This window comes from Pipistrellus kuhlii, unplaced genomic scaffold (genome assembly GCF_014108245.1).
Source record: "Pipistrellus kuhlii isolate mPipKuh1 unplaced genomic scaffold, mPipKuh1.p scaffold_m20_p_12, whole genome shotgun sequence".
Taxonomy (NCBI): Eukaryota; Metazoa; Chordata; class Mammalia; order Chiroptera; family Vespertilionidae; genus Pipistrellus; species Pipistrellus kuhlii.
In genome coordinates this window covers 22,740,419-22,755,153 of record NW_023425427.1, presented here as the reverse complement: position 1 = coordinate 22,755,153, position 14,735 = coordinate 22,740,419, and the positions used below count along the sequence as shown (strand labels likewise).

At 46.1% G+C, this 14,735-nt stretch overlaps 1 protein-coding gene across 11 annotated transcripts in view; it reads right to left on the bottom strand.

Moving 5' to 3' along the window:
- The window catches only part of TLE1 (TLE family member 1, transcriptional corepressor), an 87,882-nt gene that overhangs the window by 1,960 nt on the left and 71,187 nt on the right, over window positions 1–14,735 (bottom strand). For all 11 annotated transcript variants that reach the window (XR_004987156.2, XM_036433694.2, XM_036433696.2 and 8 more), the window contains 3 exons: window positions 6,656–6,905; window positions 4,878–5,125; window positions 1,349–1,496 (listed from right to left, as the gene is read on the bottom strand). Coding sequence is in view for 10 of the 11 variants with exons in the window: in XM_036433694.2 (XP_036289587.1) it covers window positions 1,349–1,496; window positions 4,878–5,125; window positions 6,656–6,905 (646 nt within the window). In the remaining variant the exon portion in view is untranslated. The remainder of the gene's footprint in view (window positions 1–1,348; window positions 1,497–4,877; window positions 5,126–6,655; window positions 6,906–14,735) is intronic.

Sequence of the window (14,735 nt, the reverse complement as noted above, 5' to 3'; positions counted from 1 at the left end):
AGAATGTGGTCAAGTCGACAACAAGCAACTCAACCCAGATGAGCCAAGTGTTAAACGTCTTTATAGGAGACAACGGGAAAAATGGGAGCACTTGTATGTGATGAGACTAAGAAGTTATTCTCAATATTAATGGTATTTTTGTGTGTGTTGTTTTAAGGGATCCTCGTCTTTACAGATACTAATTGAAATACAGAATGTCTGGAATGACAGAATGTCTGGCATTTACTATAACGTGAGCTAGTGTTTGGGGCAGGAGTGATAGATGAGACAAGACGGGCCACGTTCACTAACTGAAAGCTGGGTGAGGGGCAGGTGGGGTTTACTGGACAATCCTCTGTCCTCTCATATATGCTTTCACATTCCATGTACTCCCTTATGTATTTGAAATTTTCCACAAGAAGTTTAAAAATAAAGGAGGGCAGACCAAACAGAATCCTTCTCATCCTGGGAAAGGGGCTAAAACAGGGAGGAAATTTCACAAAATTTTAACAGGGTCAGGAAATTTAGTAGTATATATAATTATTTACCATTTTTATCCTATTTTTTTCTGAGTGGAATTATTTCATTACAAAAAACAACAACACAGGTCTAATGTTGACAAGAACACTTCTACCATCAGAAAGCACTTAAAATGGCAGTCTTTCCTCAAACACACCTACATTCAGAAGCTTGTCATCTAAATAATCCTCACAATCAAAGTTGAGTTTTATGTCATTTCAAAACTCTATAAATTTAGTCAGCCATGAGTCCATTTTCTAAAGGGTGAGTAATAAAACAGGCACCCATGGAGAGGCTGCAGCATTTTTTTATGTTCCCCGATGCAAGAAAAATGAATTAACTTTCAGAGCTGTTGTGACTTTCCTCTACTTCTTGTGATGTGCCTGCGTGCTTTTCAAGCCGTTTATATGTGAATCAAATTATCAGCTCTCGCCCTCACGTGAGGCGGGAGAAGCAGACACAACCCGCTGCGGGAAAGCTGGATATTCCTGATTGCACCGACTCCTTAAACGAACTCATACATGTCTGTAACAGCTATCAGGGCTGAACCTACAGGAGTTTAGACTCCACTCTCAGTGTGTCTGGAGCAGGAGTGATAGATGAGACAAGACGGGCCACGTGTCGCTGTTAAAATTGGGTGAGGTAGGGGCAGGCAGCTGTTTCAAGGGCTTTTTGTTTATTGGTGTTTAAAAGAAAAAAAATCAGTATCTCAAATTTAAGCCCGGTCTGTTTGTACAGCTACTGCTGTCATGGGGCATGAAAGGAGGGAAAGCACGCGTGCGCGCGCGCGCGCGCGCGCGCACACACACACACACCACCTCCCAGATCCCGGGTAGGAGGAGCCGGGCACCTGTGAGGTGAAGTCGTGCTGCTGCAGCTGCCGCCCTTCGCGCAGGTCCCAGGATCTGACCGTGTTGTCCAGGCCGCCCGTCCAGAGCTTGGTGCCATCGTTAGAAATGTCAATACAGCTGGCCCCGTCTGTGTGGCCCTGGAATTGCCTGATAAAACAAACCAGATTGAATAATGATTTCCTGCCAGAGCTCAAGGTAAACACTGTTGTGTTGTTGGTTTTGGACTCGGGGTGTGTGTGTCATCTCTTCAGTGTCTGCTGATGTACAAGATCAAACCAGCCTCCCCCACCCACCCCCAGGAGGAAGACGGTGCACCTGCAGGTTTTCTTTTGCTTTCTTCACGATCCAAGTGCGAGAGAAACGGAATGCCACCTTAGGTCACTGCACAGAAGTCAAACATGCTACTAGAGCTGTTCTGACAAACCCGCCTGGAAGGTGAAGCCTCTCCCAGGTCTGGAAAAATGTTTTATGTGTTAGAAGAAGGAAAAAAGAGACAACCACACAGAATCCCAGCCGTGTTCCTCAGAGGAAGATGAAGGCCCAGCTTTAATCCTGCAGGCCCGCGTGGCCACATTACTGGCTCGGGGCCTAGGAGCGCTCACAACACAGAGGTTAGTCAACACGGCAGTGCCCTTCTGGCCAACAGAGGCCAAGCTCACAGCGATTCATCCTTGCTCTGTGTTAGAAGGAACCCTTCATTCCAAATCTGGACTCGCAGAGACAAAGGGTCGTGCCCACCTCCGGACTCGAAGGTGCTGAGCAGAGATAAAGCTAATGGCTGAAGCTGACCCCTGGCCACCAAAGCAAGACTGAGCACAAGGTGGGTCTCTTAAAGGGAGCCCTCGAGCTTCAATCACAAAGCGACACCAAGAACCGTCAGCCAACAGGATCTGCTGAGCACAGATGCTCTGCTAGGCAGCAGGTGAGGCCGCTGGGGGAGGGGATCAATGGAAGTCGCTGCGGGGCTGGCTGTGGGTCCGGGACCCGGTTCTACATGCTCAGAGGGAACAGGTGAGAGATGCTCAGGGGCCCAATTGTGATGGTAACAGGACCCAGAACAGAGCTGCTTGGGAAATTCAATGCCAAGAGGGGATTTTCCATTACTCTTTCCACTCACTTATTATTCCCACAGGTCTCCACACTTTTAATCTGAGCTTGGAATTTAGTAAGTGTGTAAGGGAAGAAAACAGCACCACTGTTGCCCTGAATTCTGAGACAACATGAGAACTATCCCTTCAAAAATCTTTCCTCTGTGAGCCACTCTGAATTTCCGTCTCTGTCCTCCTCTTCCCAGACATTCCTGTTCTCCCAAACTCTCACAGAGCACGTGCACCCCAGAGGGCTCCAGACTTCCCACCAGTCACACAGGCCGAGGGCAGACCCTGCTCCACGTGCTGCCAGTGCAGCTTCTCTTCCCTCCAAGCACTCAGGGAACCCAGTGACTCCCCTCCATTTCATCCTCTCACTTCGTCTTACTTCCAGAACTCATGAAATACTCTCACCCTTTGACTACAAATGTCTTTGCTGACTTATAGCGGTTGGTAGTGTCCCTCCATCCCTCTGTCCACACATCTCTGCACTACTCTCAGGCTCCGACAAGGCAGACCCCAGGACTGTTCAGAAAGTGCAGTTCGCAGTAGATACGAAGATATTCATAGACTCTACACTGCTTGGTCGCTCAGAGCAGCTGGTAATCATAGGTGGCCGGTCCAAACTGAGAGAGAGGTTTGTGAAGCACCATCCCATTATATGAAGCAGGTATTGATATCCAAGGGGCTGGCACAGAGAAGGGGTTCAGACACAGAAATGAGAACAGAATGCCCTGACCCAACCACAGCTCTATCATGCCGGGCAGTGTGATCCTGAGCAGGTAAACTCAAGCTCTGGGCCTCCAGCTCCTATTCTATAAAATCAGAATAACAGGAGTGCTGACATTATGAGGACTAAATGGGTTAAGAGTTGAAAGCACTGAGAACTGGTATTTTGAAAGTGCTATTTCCTAAGTTAAACAAACAAACAAACACACACGCAGAAGAAACTGAACACTCGCTAGGTTAAAAGTCTGAAGCAGTTGTCAGCTCTAGCTCCATTAACTTGCTCATTCTTCCCAGTGAGTGGCAAGAGAGAAATAACCACCACCCGTCAAGTGCACACAGGGACAGAGCCTGGCTCAGAGATTTTCTCTGGAACAAGAGGGAGCTGCTCTGATGACCTCCACGGTCTGTCCAGCCCTTCCTCCAGCACACAGGCCCAAAGCATTGGGAGGAGGCCTGCTAAGCAATTCATGAGCCTAAAAATCACACCATAAACGAGCGTTTCAGAGTGAAGATGAACTGTGAAATGGAAGGGCGAAAGATGCTAGTTTTGCCTGGATGTCTTAGTGCTTACATTTTCAAAGGTTTTTCTGTAAAATCTCTGGGGTGAGCAGTGATTTAGGTGGAGGGAGTGAGCTGCCAGAGCCAAGAAGAGTCACAAAGGTGGTGACTGCAAATCTCACCCCGGTTAGGAGCACAGGTTCCAGGAAGTCAGGCTCATTCCTGGTGAGCGGCCCTGGACAGGGCTTAGTTAGCTAGTTATCAAGAAACACAGATATGCCGGTTTGGCTCAATGGACAGTGTCGGACTGAAGGGTCCCAGGTTTGATTCTGATCATGGGCACATGCCCAGGTTGTGGGCTCGATCCCCAGTTGGGGGTGTGCAGGAGAGACAGCCAATCAATGATTCTCTCTCATCATTGATGTTTCTTTCTCTTTCTTCTTCTCCCTAACTCTCTAAAAATAAATAAATAAATAGAAACAAACACAGATATTTGAAAAACAGTGTGTGTGAAATTCATGCAATCTCCTCTTCACATGTTCATTTTGTTATCCTTTATTAGTTGGCTCCTGTCTGCACAAACAAGGTTCTAGCCAAGCCAAAACTATCTGCTCTAGCTAGTTTGGCTCAGTGATAGAGCGTCAGCCTGAAGACTGAAGGGTCCCGGGTTCAAGTCTAGTCAAAGGCATGTACCTCAGCTGCAGGTGTGCAGGAGGCAACCAATCAATGGTGTCTCTCTCACATCGATGCTTCTCTCTCTCTTTCCATCTCTCCCCCTCCCTTCCATTCTCTCTAAAAATCAATAGGAAAATAACCTCAGGTCAGGATTAACAACAACAACAACAACAAAAAAGCCAAAACCATCTACAACTGAGGACCCTTCATACCGCCATGGAATCCATAATGTGCTGCCATGTGGCGAAAGCCAGGAATACTTTTTAAACAAGCCTGGCATCTATATGTGCCTGAAAAATGGAAATGGGAACATTAGGGAGTTAAATATAAAATCTAGGGGACACTGGAGCTCAGCATCAAGATGGTGAGTCCCCCAAGGGAACAGCACAATTCCTCTTTACATTCCCAATACCCGGCTCCCAGCCTGGCACTCAATAAGATCTGAAGGTGTGTGCTGAGTGCCTGGGAGCAGCTGGAGAAGCAGCGGAGACAGGAGGCCTTCTGATCTTCCCACCAATAGAAAACCACCCGTGCTCACCTCACCAGCGTCTGGTTGTGCAGGTCCCACACGGCGATGTTGCCGTCGCTGCAGCAGGAGAAGCAGACCTTGGAGTCGGGGCTGATGGCCAGGGCGTAGCAGGCGGGGGCCGAGGACGTCAGCTCCGCCTTGATGCGAGGGGTCGGCGCGGCCAGGTCCCAGATGGACAGAGTGCTGGCCTCCCCTCCCACTATCAGAGTGCAGCCATCGGGGAGCAATTTGCAGGAACGGATGTAGTTATCCCTGTTCTGTGAAATAAACACATTCAGTCGCTGCATCTACTATACACTAAGCCATAACAATGCCATGTTCTCTAACTGCTATCTTGTTTTTTTGGCCTGAAAAGTGTTATTTCACGGACACTAACGAGCAAGAATTCTGTGGTAAAAATCAGGATCCAATTGCAGCTGTAAAGAGTAAATGATACGAACTCAAAGGATCGCATGCTCAGACGGGACTGTCCCTCACGCTCAGTTATCACCGAGCAGATAGAACTGAAGTTATCAGTAGATGTGAGGTAGATACAGACACAGAATTCTCTACGAAGAAACCTCTTTTCAAAGCTAGTTTATAAATATTTGATCTCATCATTCTCTGTTATTTACTAGTATCTGGGGACTGCAGACCCCTGCCTGTGCTTTGGTGTCCATTACTCCTATCCGTACATAGGCCTGCACCGTGTCCTCATTAGCCAGGTGCCTCCCTGTCTAGGAATCTAACAGAGTTGTTTTCCTGTAACCTGGTTGCTGTTGTTATTTATGCCTCTCAATCCAAAGACAGAAGAAATTAATAAAATTAATTTAAAAAAAAGGGCATCTCTCCATCAAAATCAACACATCTTAAAAAGAGAAGTGGGAACCTAAAATGACAGCCCTATTCCCAAAAGAAATAACTGCTACCCTCCAACCCAAACTGACATGGTTGAGTTATTTTTACTATTCTTCCACCATGGTCTCACTCAAAGACTGGAAACCTGCCACTCTCCTTTTTGGAGGCGCTCTCCGGGGTCCAGGCAGGCAGTGAGGGAAGGGCACCACCTGAGCCGAGTGCAGGCAGACTCCGCCCAGGGGCAGGGTGGCCTCTGCCTGTCTCAGGCCAACCATATGTGGTTGGTAGGTCCCAGGGTTACAGCTTAGCGACTGGAGCATGCCCAGCATGTCCTGTGGTCCTGGAAAATGCACAGCAGTATTCTCGGATGCCGATGGGTGGACAGGGCACCTGGGAAAAGCCTTCTCACCACCCCCGTTTTGCTGACAGGGGCCCTGATTTCTTGCAGCGTGATCCATTAACCCTTTCTTGAAGTGAAGGTACTAAAGCCCAGCCAGCTCCCCATGCCTCCCTGGAAATACAGACCCCCGTTCAGACTGGTTGTAATGCCACGTTATCAAATGTTTACTATTCAATATTTATCCAAAGGCTGCAGGGAAATTAAAAGTTGAGTGGGTTGCAGGGCTCGGAGTCCAGGGCTAGCTGAGCTTTCAGCCATTAAATGGGAAACCCCCTTTTGAATACACATTTGAACAAGGACAGCTTCTGTAAATGACTCTTAAATATTTTTCTAAAAGAAATCCATCATGGGATTCAACCACCGAAAGAGCAGCAAATGAAAACTTCACATCTACGGCAAAGGGATGGCAGGGAGCTAAATCGCTAACACAGGAAATGGAATGGGCTTCCATTTCCTTCTAATGGGAATTAAAACCCAGGCCTGGACAGATATTTCCTTACTGAGTCTCCAGGGAGACATTACCCTCGTGCGCAGGGTTCTGCTCACTCACCAGACAGTCAAGCTGAGAGACAGGGCTCTTATTGCCGGGGTGGCTGATGTCCCAGACCTTGACGCAGCCCTTCCCACCCGTGTACACGTGTCTGGTGGGGTTGCTGATGGTCACTGCACACACCACCTCCCCGTGGTTCAGGGTGTTGATCTGGCGAGCGTGTCGGGGGATGCCGGGTCCGATGAGGGCGTCGGGGGGGAAAGGGACAGGCTGCATCTGCCCGTCTGCCGTCACATGGAAGGAGTAGGCACTTTGGGAAGGAGAAGAGAGAAGGGCAGGAGAGGAAAACAGAAAAAAAAAAACAAAAAAACCATCTATCATAAAGCAATAAGTCACAACCTCCACGCACTTCTGTGAGAAAGACAAAGGAAAGATTCGCTTGTTACGATTTTCCTTTTAAAATCAATGTAAGTTGAAGTATTCACTGATGGAACAAATTTAAAAGAGTAGCAGAACAAAAGACACATATATTGAACTGTATTTAAATGTTTAAATTGTGTGTACCCATTCCATAAAGCATTCCTTCAAATCCAATTATAAAACACTAAATGTACCTCCAAATGGACATAATATGCCTCCTTCCGTGTACCTTATAACTGTATCATTTCTTTACAAAATGTTAAATGATTACTTTTGATGCTTATGTCAAGCACTTATGAACTCATAATAATTATAAACAATAAACAGTGCCTCTCAACACAAATACAACTTTCTAAAGCACCAATTTTAAGCTCTTGTTTTGCATAACCAAGACAACAGAAGAGAGATTCTCCTGGGTCAATGGCTTTGTGACGCAAATTTCACGTTTCTCCTGCAACAATCTCCCTGTACATGAACTCCAGCAAAGCTCCTAGCTTCCTTATAGCCAGCCGAGTCCCTGTTCTGACCACAGAGACGTAGGTAAAATTTTTAATCTAAAACTAAGGGGACTCGGTGGGAGCATGAGCGCAATCTGTACTTTCCTCTCAATTTTGCTGTGAACCTAAAACTGCTCTAAGAAATAAACTTATTAATTAAAGAAAGAAAAGAATTATAAAAGGGGAGGTGTGCCTGCCCTCTTCTCTTCTTCCTTTCTGCTGTCTGCCTGCAAGATGAGCAAAATGACTGGAGCCTCAGCAGCCTTTTGGGGCCAAAAGGTGCCTGAAGATGGAAATCAATTGCTGAAGGAAGCAGAACAGGAAGACAGGGTGCAGAGGCCTTGGTGACACTCTGGGAGAGAGAAATAAACTCTGCTATTTAAGCTTTGTCTTCTTCTCCTATTAAATACAAACAAACTAATCACCGTGCACACTTGTTTCCAAACCAAAATCTCAACACGTATGTTCTCTCTCATGTAAAAGTGCTTAAACTCCCAGCATTAATATATCACAGAGTTATAAAAGATACATAAAGTTAATAAGGTACTTTAGAGAATGTTCACCCCACATCCAAACTGATGGAATTCGGCACATGGCACTAAAGACTACTCTTACTTTCTCTCATTGGAAGGTCCACATTAAACCTTTTCTATATGTCCATATACATAAACAGTAAATGAAGTATGTAAAGTTTCCTCCTTTCCATAACCCTGTGGGTTAAATATGAGCACTTTCTGAAACTTGTCATTGTCACCTTGCATTCTCTAAAGACCATGAGTATTAATATAGAATTTAAGTTTTTATTTTTATGCCAACTCAAAATTTGTAAAATAACTTAGCAAGCGCAAAATTGAAAATTCAAACAAGATATCAGGTCTCTACTGGCCTGCACGTAAAATCCACATACATGCTTAGCTTAAAAATAAAATATATGCTATTATTTTCCTTATAAATATCAAAAATATCAGACTTTTAAAAGAATCCCTCCTGCCCCTAATCAAAGGATACAATCTTACATATCTGTTCTCTCCTGACAAATTGGTTACAATAAATACTATTAAATGGTTCAGTGGCCCAAATCCTTAATATTACTCTTCATCTGAATAATTGAGCACACAAAATGGGAACCACACAGACTGCCTTAGGCAGTAAACACACAGCTCAAAGCCCTTATGTTACCAAAACACTAAACCTCATATTTTTTAATCCAACAGTATTCTTTGCTGCCCTTAGTAATGTATCAATCCACATGATAGTTCAATATGTGCACATTATATAGTTAATCGAACCTAGGCCATTTATTATATTTGAAATCAAATCTCACTTTATTGCCCTGGGAGAAAACTAATACAAAATAATATTGACTATAAACTATGAGTTAAAAAAAAAAATACAGTGGAATTTAATGTGTTTAGGGAGAACAGTGTTGGCACAGGGAGAGAACTTGCCTCTCCAGGCTTTCTGTGCTGTGATGGCAGTGGCAGGAGGGAAGGTCAGCTTCTCTGCCGTAAGTTACTTCCACGTGGGCAAAGTTTCCATCAGTGGCCCTTTCGGTAATTCTGGGTTTTTAAGGGAAGGACATTTTTTCTAACTTCCACTGGAACTCTGCTTATTACAGAGTTCAATGTTCCAGATCAAAGCAGAGGCGCCATGTCCAGGCAAAGAGCTGTCCTGTCCTCTCTGAAGACGCCACCTCTGCCCCAGGCATCCTCTGCTTCACACTGCGATCATGCTGAGCGATTTAAAACTGATTTGCAGGGTAGTGAACTGCTGCCAGAAGCTGCGAACGCTTGTCCGTCCCAGGGGAAACCTGTATGGATGTTAATACCTCAGTCCCAGGGGCCTCAGAGGGAGCAGACATTGGCCGCAGTGCTGGGAGCCTAATCAAATGAACAAACCAGAACAACGGAGGGTGGAGGGTCTCAGAGAGGAATGGACTGGAAGCAGTGATCAGGGGAGCAAGCGAGATGGTTTGGAATTTGCTTTTTAGCCACAAGAAAAACAAGACAGTCTCCGAGAAAAGGCCACGCTGATGGTTCACCATGAGGATGTTCAAGAGACGCAGGAGAAAACTTAATGTTTCTGATGGAGGAGCTGGGAAAGGGTCAGACCAACCAGGAAGGGGGATTTACAAACAGAATATTTGTGCATATATCTCAAGACTGAATTCTGAAAGAATACGGTGTGATTGCCTTTACAGTTCAATCATAGACAAAATTCAAAATCTGAGTGCTGGTCACCCTGGGGGACCCAGCGACAAAGGAGGGTTCTAGAGAGCTTTTGGTAAAAAGTCACTGAGCTATTCACAGGTGATTCACGCACTTTCCTATCTCAGTAATTACAATCTTAGATTTATTTGTTTATTCAAAAAAAAGTCGAGGGGGGGGAAGGGTGTGTGTGTTCCTGACCAATAAGCATGTTAGACGAGGCCCACAGTCAAGTCGAGAGCCAGGCTTTGGTTTAAACGGACCTGAGTCGTGAAGCCCCGGCTCGCTACCCGTGGCCTTCCTACTGGCCTACACATCTGGGGCCTGTCACATGTCTGTTTGCTGACCCACCAGGTAGAAATAATAATACAACACAAAGGTTGAAGGGCCATGGTAAGGACTAAGAGATGACAGCTGCAAAACTGCAGGGCACAACCTCAGTGCCTGACACCTGCAGGGGCCTTCGGGCAATGGCAGCATCAGTGTCAAACACCTGTGGCTTTGGAAGAGGAAGAGGATGTGCTGAAACGAGGGCTCTGATCGGGGCCAGTGGCGGAAAGGGAGGGCGGTGTGGGTGGGAGCCAGGAAAGCACAGGGCAACGCACAGGCACAGATACCAGGAAACTCAAAGGCACGGGAGGGTGGGGAGGCGGCACAAAGAAGAGGACGGATGGATAGGATTGTGGCAACCTGTGGGGCGGAGAGAACAGTCCCCATAGCCCTCATTAGGTCGAAATGGCTAGGGCCACCCACCTGATCCAAGAAAGAGAATGGAGCCCCGCCTCACCCCAGCCAGTTTTCTGAACCAAGCACCTACAGGTCAGGATCCTAATGGGAAAGCTGGTTGTAGAACTGAAAAGAATAAAGCCCACTGGACATCACAGACTTAAAACTGAATGAAATCACACATGGTCAGAGCATGAGACTCTTCATTTACTGGGCGCACAGCAGAGAGGGAGGAACTCAAGAGTCTCCACAGGGAGGCCGGGCAGCGGCCGTGGAAAACTGGAAAACAAGACTGCGGCCGGGGAAGCAGGTTGTTTTTTCCTGGCAGGCTGGCTCCTGTTAATAAAACTGCGCTGTGCTCTGTGACCAAAGGAAAACAGGTGTTTACAGAGTTATTGGTTCCCTATAAATAGACAGCAACAGCAGCAGCAGCAGCAGCCAGTAAACAGTAATGAGGAACCACGGGCCCCAGAGATAAAGGCTGTGGCTAAGACCCCCTCGGGCTGTGGACTTGGCGCGCCTGACATAGGATTTCTTGCTGTGTTTACAGGTATCAAAAATCTGATTATGTCCAAAACCTTTGCTTGCTCATCAAGTTCTTTGGAATCAAGTCCTTCACACCTGAGCCTCTTTCATGGGACCGTCCAGTATCCTAAACTCCCAGCCAAGTAGAGCAGGCCAGTCCCCTAAAACACTGCGGGCTGGGCTGTCGCTCTCCATGTGGCACATGGGCTGTGCCCTGCCGCCTAGGCCAGCACCGCCTCCCTCGGACGTGCACGCACGTCCTCCCTCCCTCCCGCGCCTGGCACATCGCCCCAGGCGGGATGATTCTTTCCCAGGGCCCGGCTCATCCTGTATCCTCCTCTCTATCTCGGCTTCGGCATGTCTCACCCTGCGGACTATTTGATGCACGTGTTCACATGTCTACCTTTCTCATTCCAGCATTCTTCGGGGACAGGTGGGTGACTTCACCAGCTAGTGCACAGCTGGCACTCAGTGAACCCCAGTGCTCCAAGCTGCTTACTGCTACCTAATCATTTATAAATGAAGGCGCGAAAGGTTGCTCTGACAAGGAAAGTCAGCTACTAATGAGAATGTAGAGTCCTCTGACCCCCTGGGTTACACCAGGCAACTTTTCCCAAGGAACTGCTAGAGGTTGCTCCAAATATTTATAAAAGATGGTATCAATTTTCCCAATGGGGGGAAGAGAGCAGTCCCTCAATAGCTGATATGAACAGAAAGGCGACAAAAGCAACTGTATAATAAAGGAATGAAATCCAAGCCAGCAGAACCCAGGGGATGCAAGAACCCTGCAAAGCAAGCTGAGGCAGGTGCAGCCTCAGGTCGCAGGCTGCATGCTCAATCTTGTGGCTGGTGGCTGAAAAGAATGCAGTAACTAGTGAGGAGATAGGCTGGAGTCTCAGTTTAGCTGCCAATAAGATGTGGGGATCTTATCTAGCTCATTTGGGCATCATTTTCCTACTTTTACAATACGCCATGACAAGGCTGACCCTGTACACCCGAATGCCAAGGTGTGGAGTATATGAAGTGATGTGGGACAGTACTTACAGCAAAGTTATGAAGTACACTGCAGATTCAACCTTTGTTCCCATGTCCCAGGAGGCAGCATACTATCCCTTAGTATTTAGAGAGGAGGGAAGTAGCACCGGAGAGGGTGACTGCACCCCCACCCACACCCCCTGACTAATGAGTGGGAGAACCAAGATCCCGGTCCAAGGCAGGTTGGTTATAAACGTGGAGCTCTAACCTTTACTCTAGCTTCCCTATCAGTACTACCTCTGACATTTTCACCTCAAAAGAGATAATGTGGGCCCAGCAGGAAGGAGACACCTACCCTGCACTTCAAGAGACATCAGGTATGTCAACATATCCGTGCACTTCTTTACAGAGCCCTGGGCACGGGAGGCTTGGAGGGCTGAGTGTCTGGGCTCACTCTAAGATGAGAACAGTGTAGTTGGGATTCTGGAGTGTACTCTTAGCTTCAAGAACCAGGAGAGTGAAGGTGGTGGCTGGGGGTAGGAGGGTGTGACATGGGGTCTTAAGAAAATCAGAGTCATATTACTTTTTAAGATTTCAGCAAAAGAAAACAGGTCCTCGGGACTGTAACTCATCTATGATGATAAAATTTCTCTCTTTGTCGCCGAAACCGGTTTGGCTCAGTGGATAGAGCGTCGGCCTGCGGACTGAAAGGTCCCGGGTTCGATTCCTGTCAAGGGCACGTACCTTGGTTGCAGGCACATCCTCAGTGGGGGGTGTGCAAGAGGCAGCTGGTTGATGTTTCTCTCTCATCGACGTTTCTAACTCTCTATCCCTCTCAATTCCTCTCTGTGTAAAATCAATAAAATATATTTAAAAATAAAAATTAAAAAAAATTTTCTCTCTTTGTCAATATGACATTTAACATTTCTTAGGGTCTGCACATCTAACCCATAACACCTATAAAATCCTTTATTCTTTCCCAGGACTTTTCCATTTTGGCGTCCCGACAGAATAGAGGTTTGGTAACAAATTACTACAAGTTGAGGACTTCAAAGCATTACAATAGAAAACTTTTTGTTTGTTTCCTTATGTAGTTGACTATATTGCTATTCCTGTTATTAAAAAAGCAAATGCAAAAAAAAAAATGGATATGAAAAAGTAAATTACTAGAAAGAAAAAACAAGAAGAGATGGCCTGATTAATACACTGGGAGGATCTCTGGCCAAGTAGGCATTTATGACTGTGTCCTAGGCCCCTCTTCCTCCATCAATTAAATATTTTCAAAATTGTTGATGTGCTGAGGCAGCAATGAGGCATCAATGCAGGAAAACGATACAAACCAAAAGATTTCATGGACAACAAGTGAGACAAAAAGAAGTTTAAAATGCAGCCATTTCAAAGCTCAATTCAAAAATTCTAGCCACGAATCCAACCACTAAAGACAAACAGCATGATCTACACAAAAACTGTATAAACTACTTAATATATGATAAGCAGAAAGTAATTTCTGAAGAAGGGAAGAGGTAGAGAAGTAAAGAGAGACTTAACTGTCTAGCAGATTAATGTGCCTCACATCAAAAGAAAGGGCCTCATATGTCAATATAATCTCAAGAAATTAGCGACACATTCCCAGATCATCAAAGGGTAGATAAACAGAAGTTAAAACTAACCCCACATGGTGATAATAAGGGACAAAACAGGTATGTTACCTTTGGTGATTAATAGACAAAACACCCAGACGTCATAACGGGTAATTTTCCAAACCCAATAAATAAACCGGCTGTGAAATCTAGACATCAGAGGAACCAGAAGTAAACTCAGTAATGGGAAAGGGGGTGGGAGGACACGGCCACTGAAGTGTCCTTTGGCCAGAAGCCAGGGTGGCGTCTCTTCACAACATGTTTCCTTAGAGGACATTTTCCCCTAAATGTAGCTAACATTTTCTTTTCTCTCTAGGCTCTGGCTCCTAAAAGGTACTTTAACGATTAATTTAAATAGTAAACAAGTGGGTGGAAGATTTCTCAATTACATGTCTAGCATTAAAACACAGGGTGAAGAAACCTGGAACTGAGATGGAATCTTTAGCCAAACTATTATTAGTGACTTTTAGCCGCTACGAGGGAGGCAGGTGGAGCACAGCCCCCGGTGTTTATGGAGGACAGCAATGCTCCAGGGCCAGGAAAAACGTCTCCACAACAAAGCGATGTCAACCTGACTGAATTTTCAAACCTCTCGCCAGTGATCTACACACAGCTTAGAGAATGCACTGCCTACAACTAAAAAATGAGTTCCAGTAAAGCTGACTACTCAATGCCAAATAAATCTTACCTGGAGGGTTTGGAAACTGCCAGGGCTACCACTTATAAGTCAGCACCACTTCCCTGCCAGCCTGGCTCAGTGGGTGAGCATCGACCCATGAACCAGGAGATCTGTGTTAGATTCCCAGTCAGGGCACACGCCTGGGTTGTTGGCTGGATCCCCAGTGGGGGAAATGCAGGAGGCGGCCAATCAATGATCCTCTCATCACTGATGTTTCTGTCTCCCTCTCCCTCTCCCTTCTCTGAAATCTAGGAAAATATATTTTAAAGTAAAAAATAATTATAATAAAAACCAGCACCACTAAACGCTAAAATGCAAAATGTGAACCTCCTTCTGAAAGGCTAAATCTCATGGTCTTCCACAGTCCTGGGCTCATCTCCCACCAATCAATTCAGCAAACAGCTGTTTACTGGGATGCTCCAGAGACAAGGGGACTTCATCAGCTTTTCATGGGGAAGCGTAAGATACAAA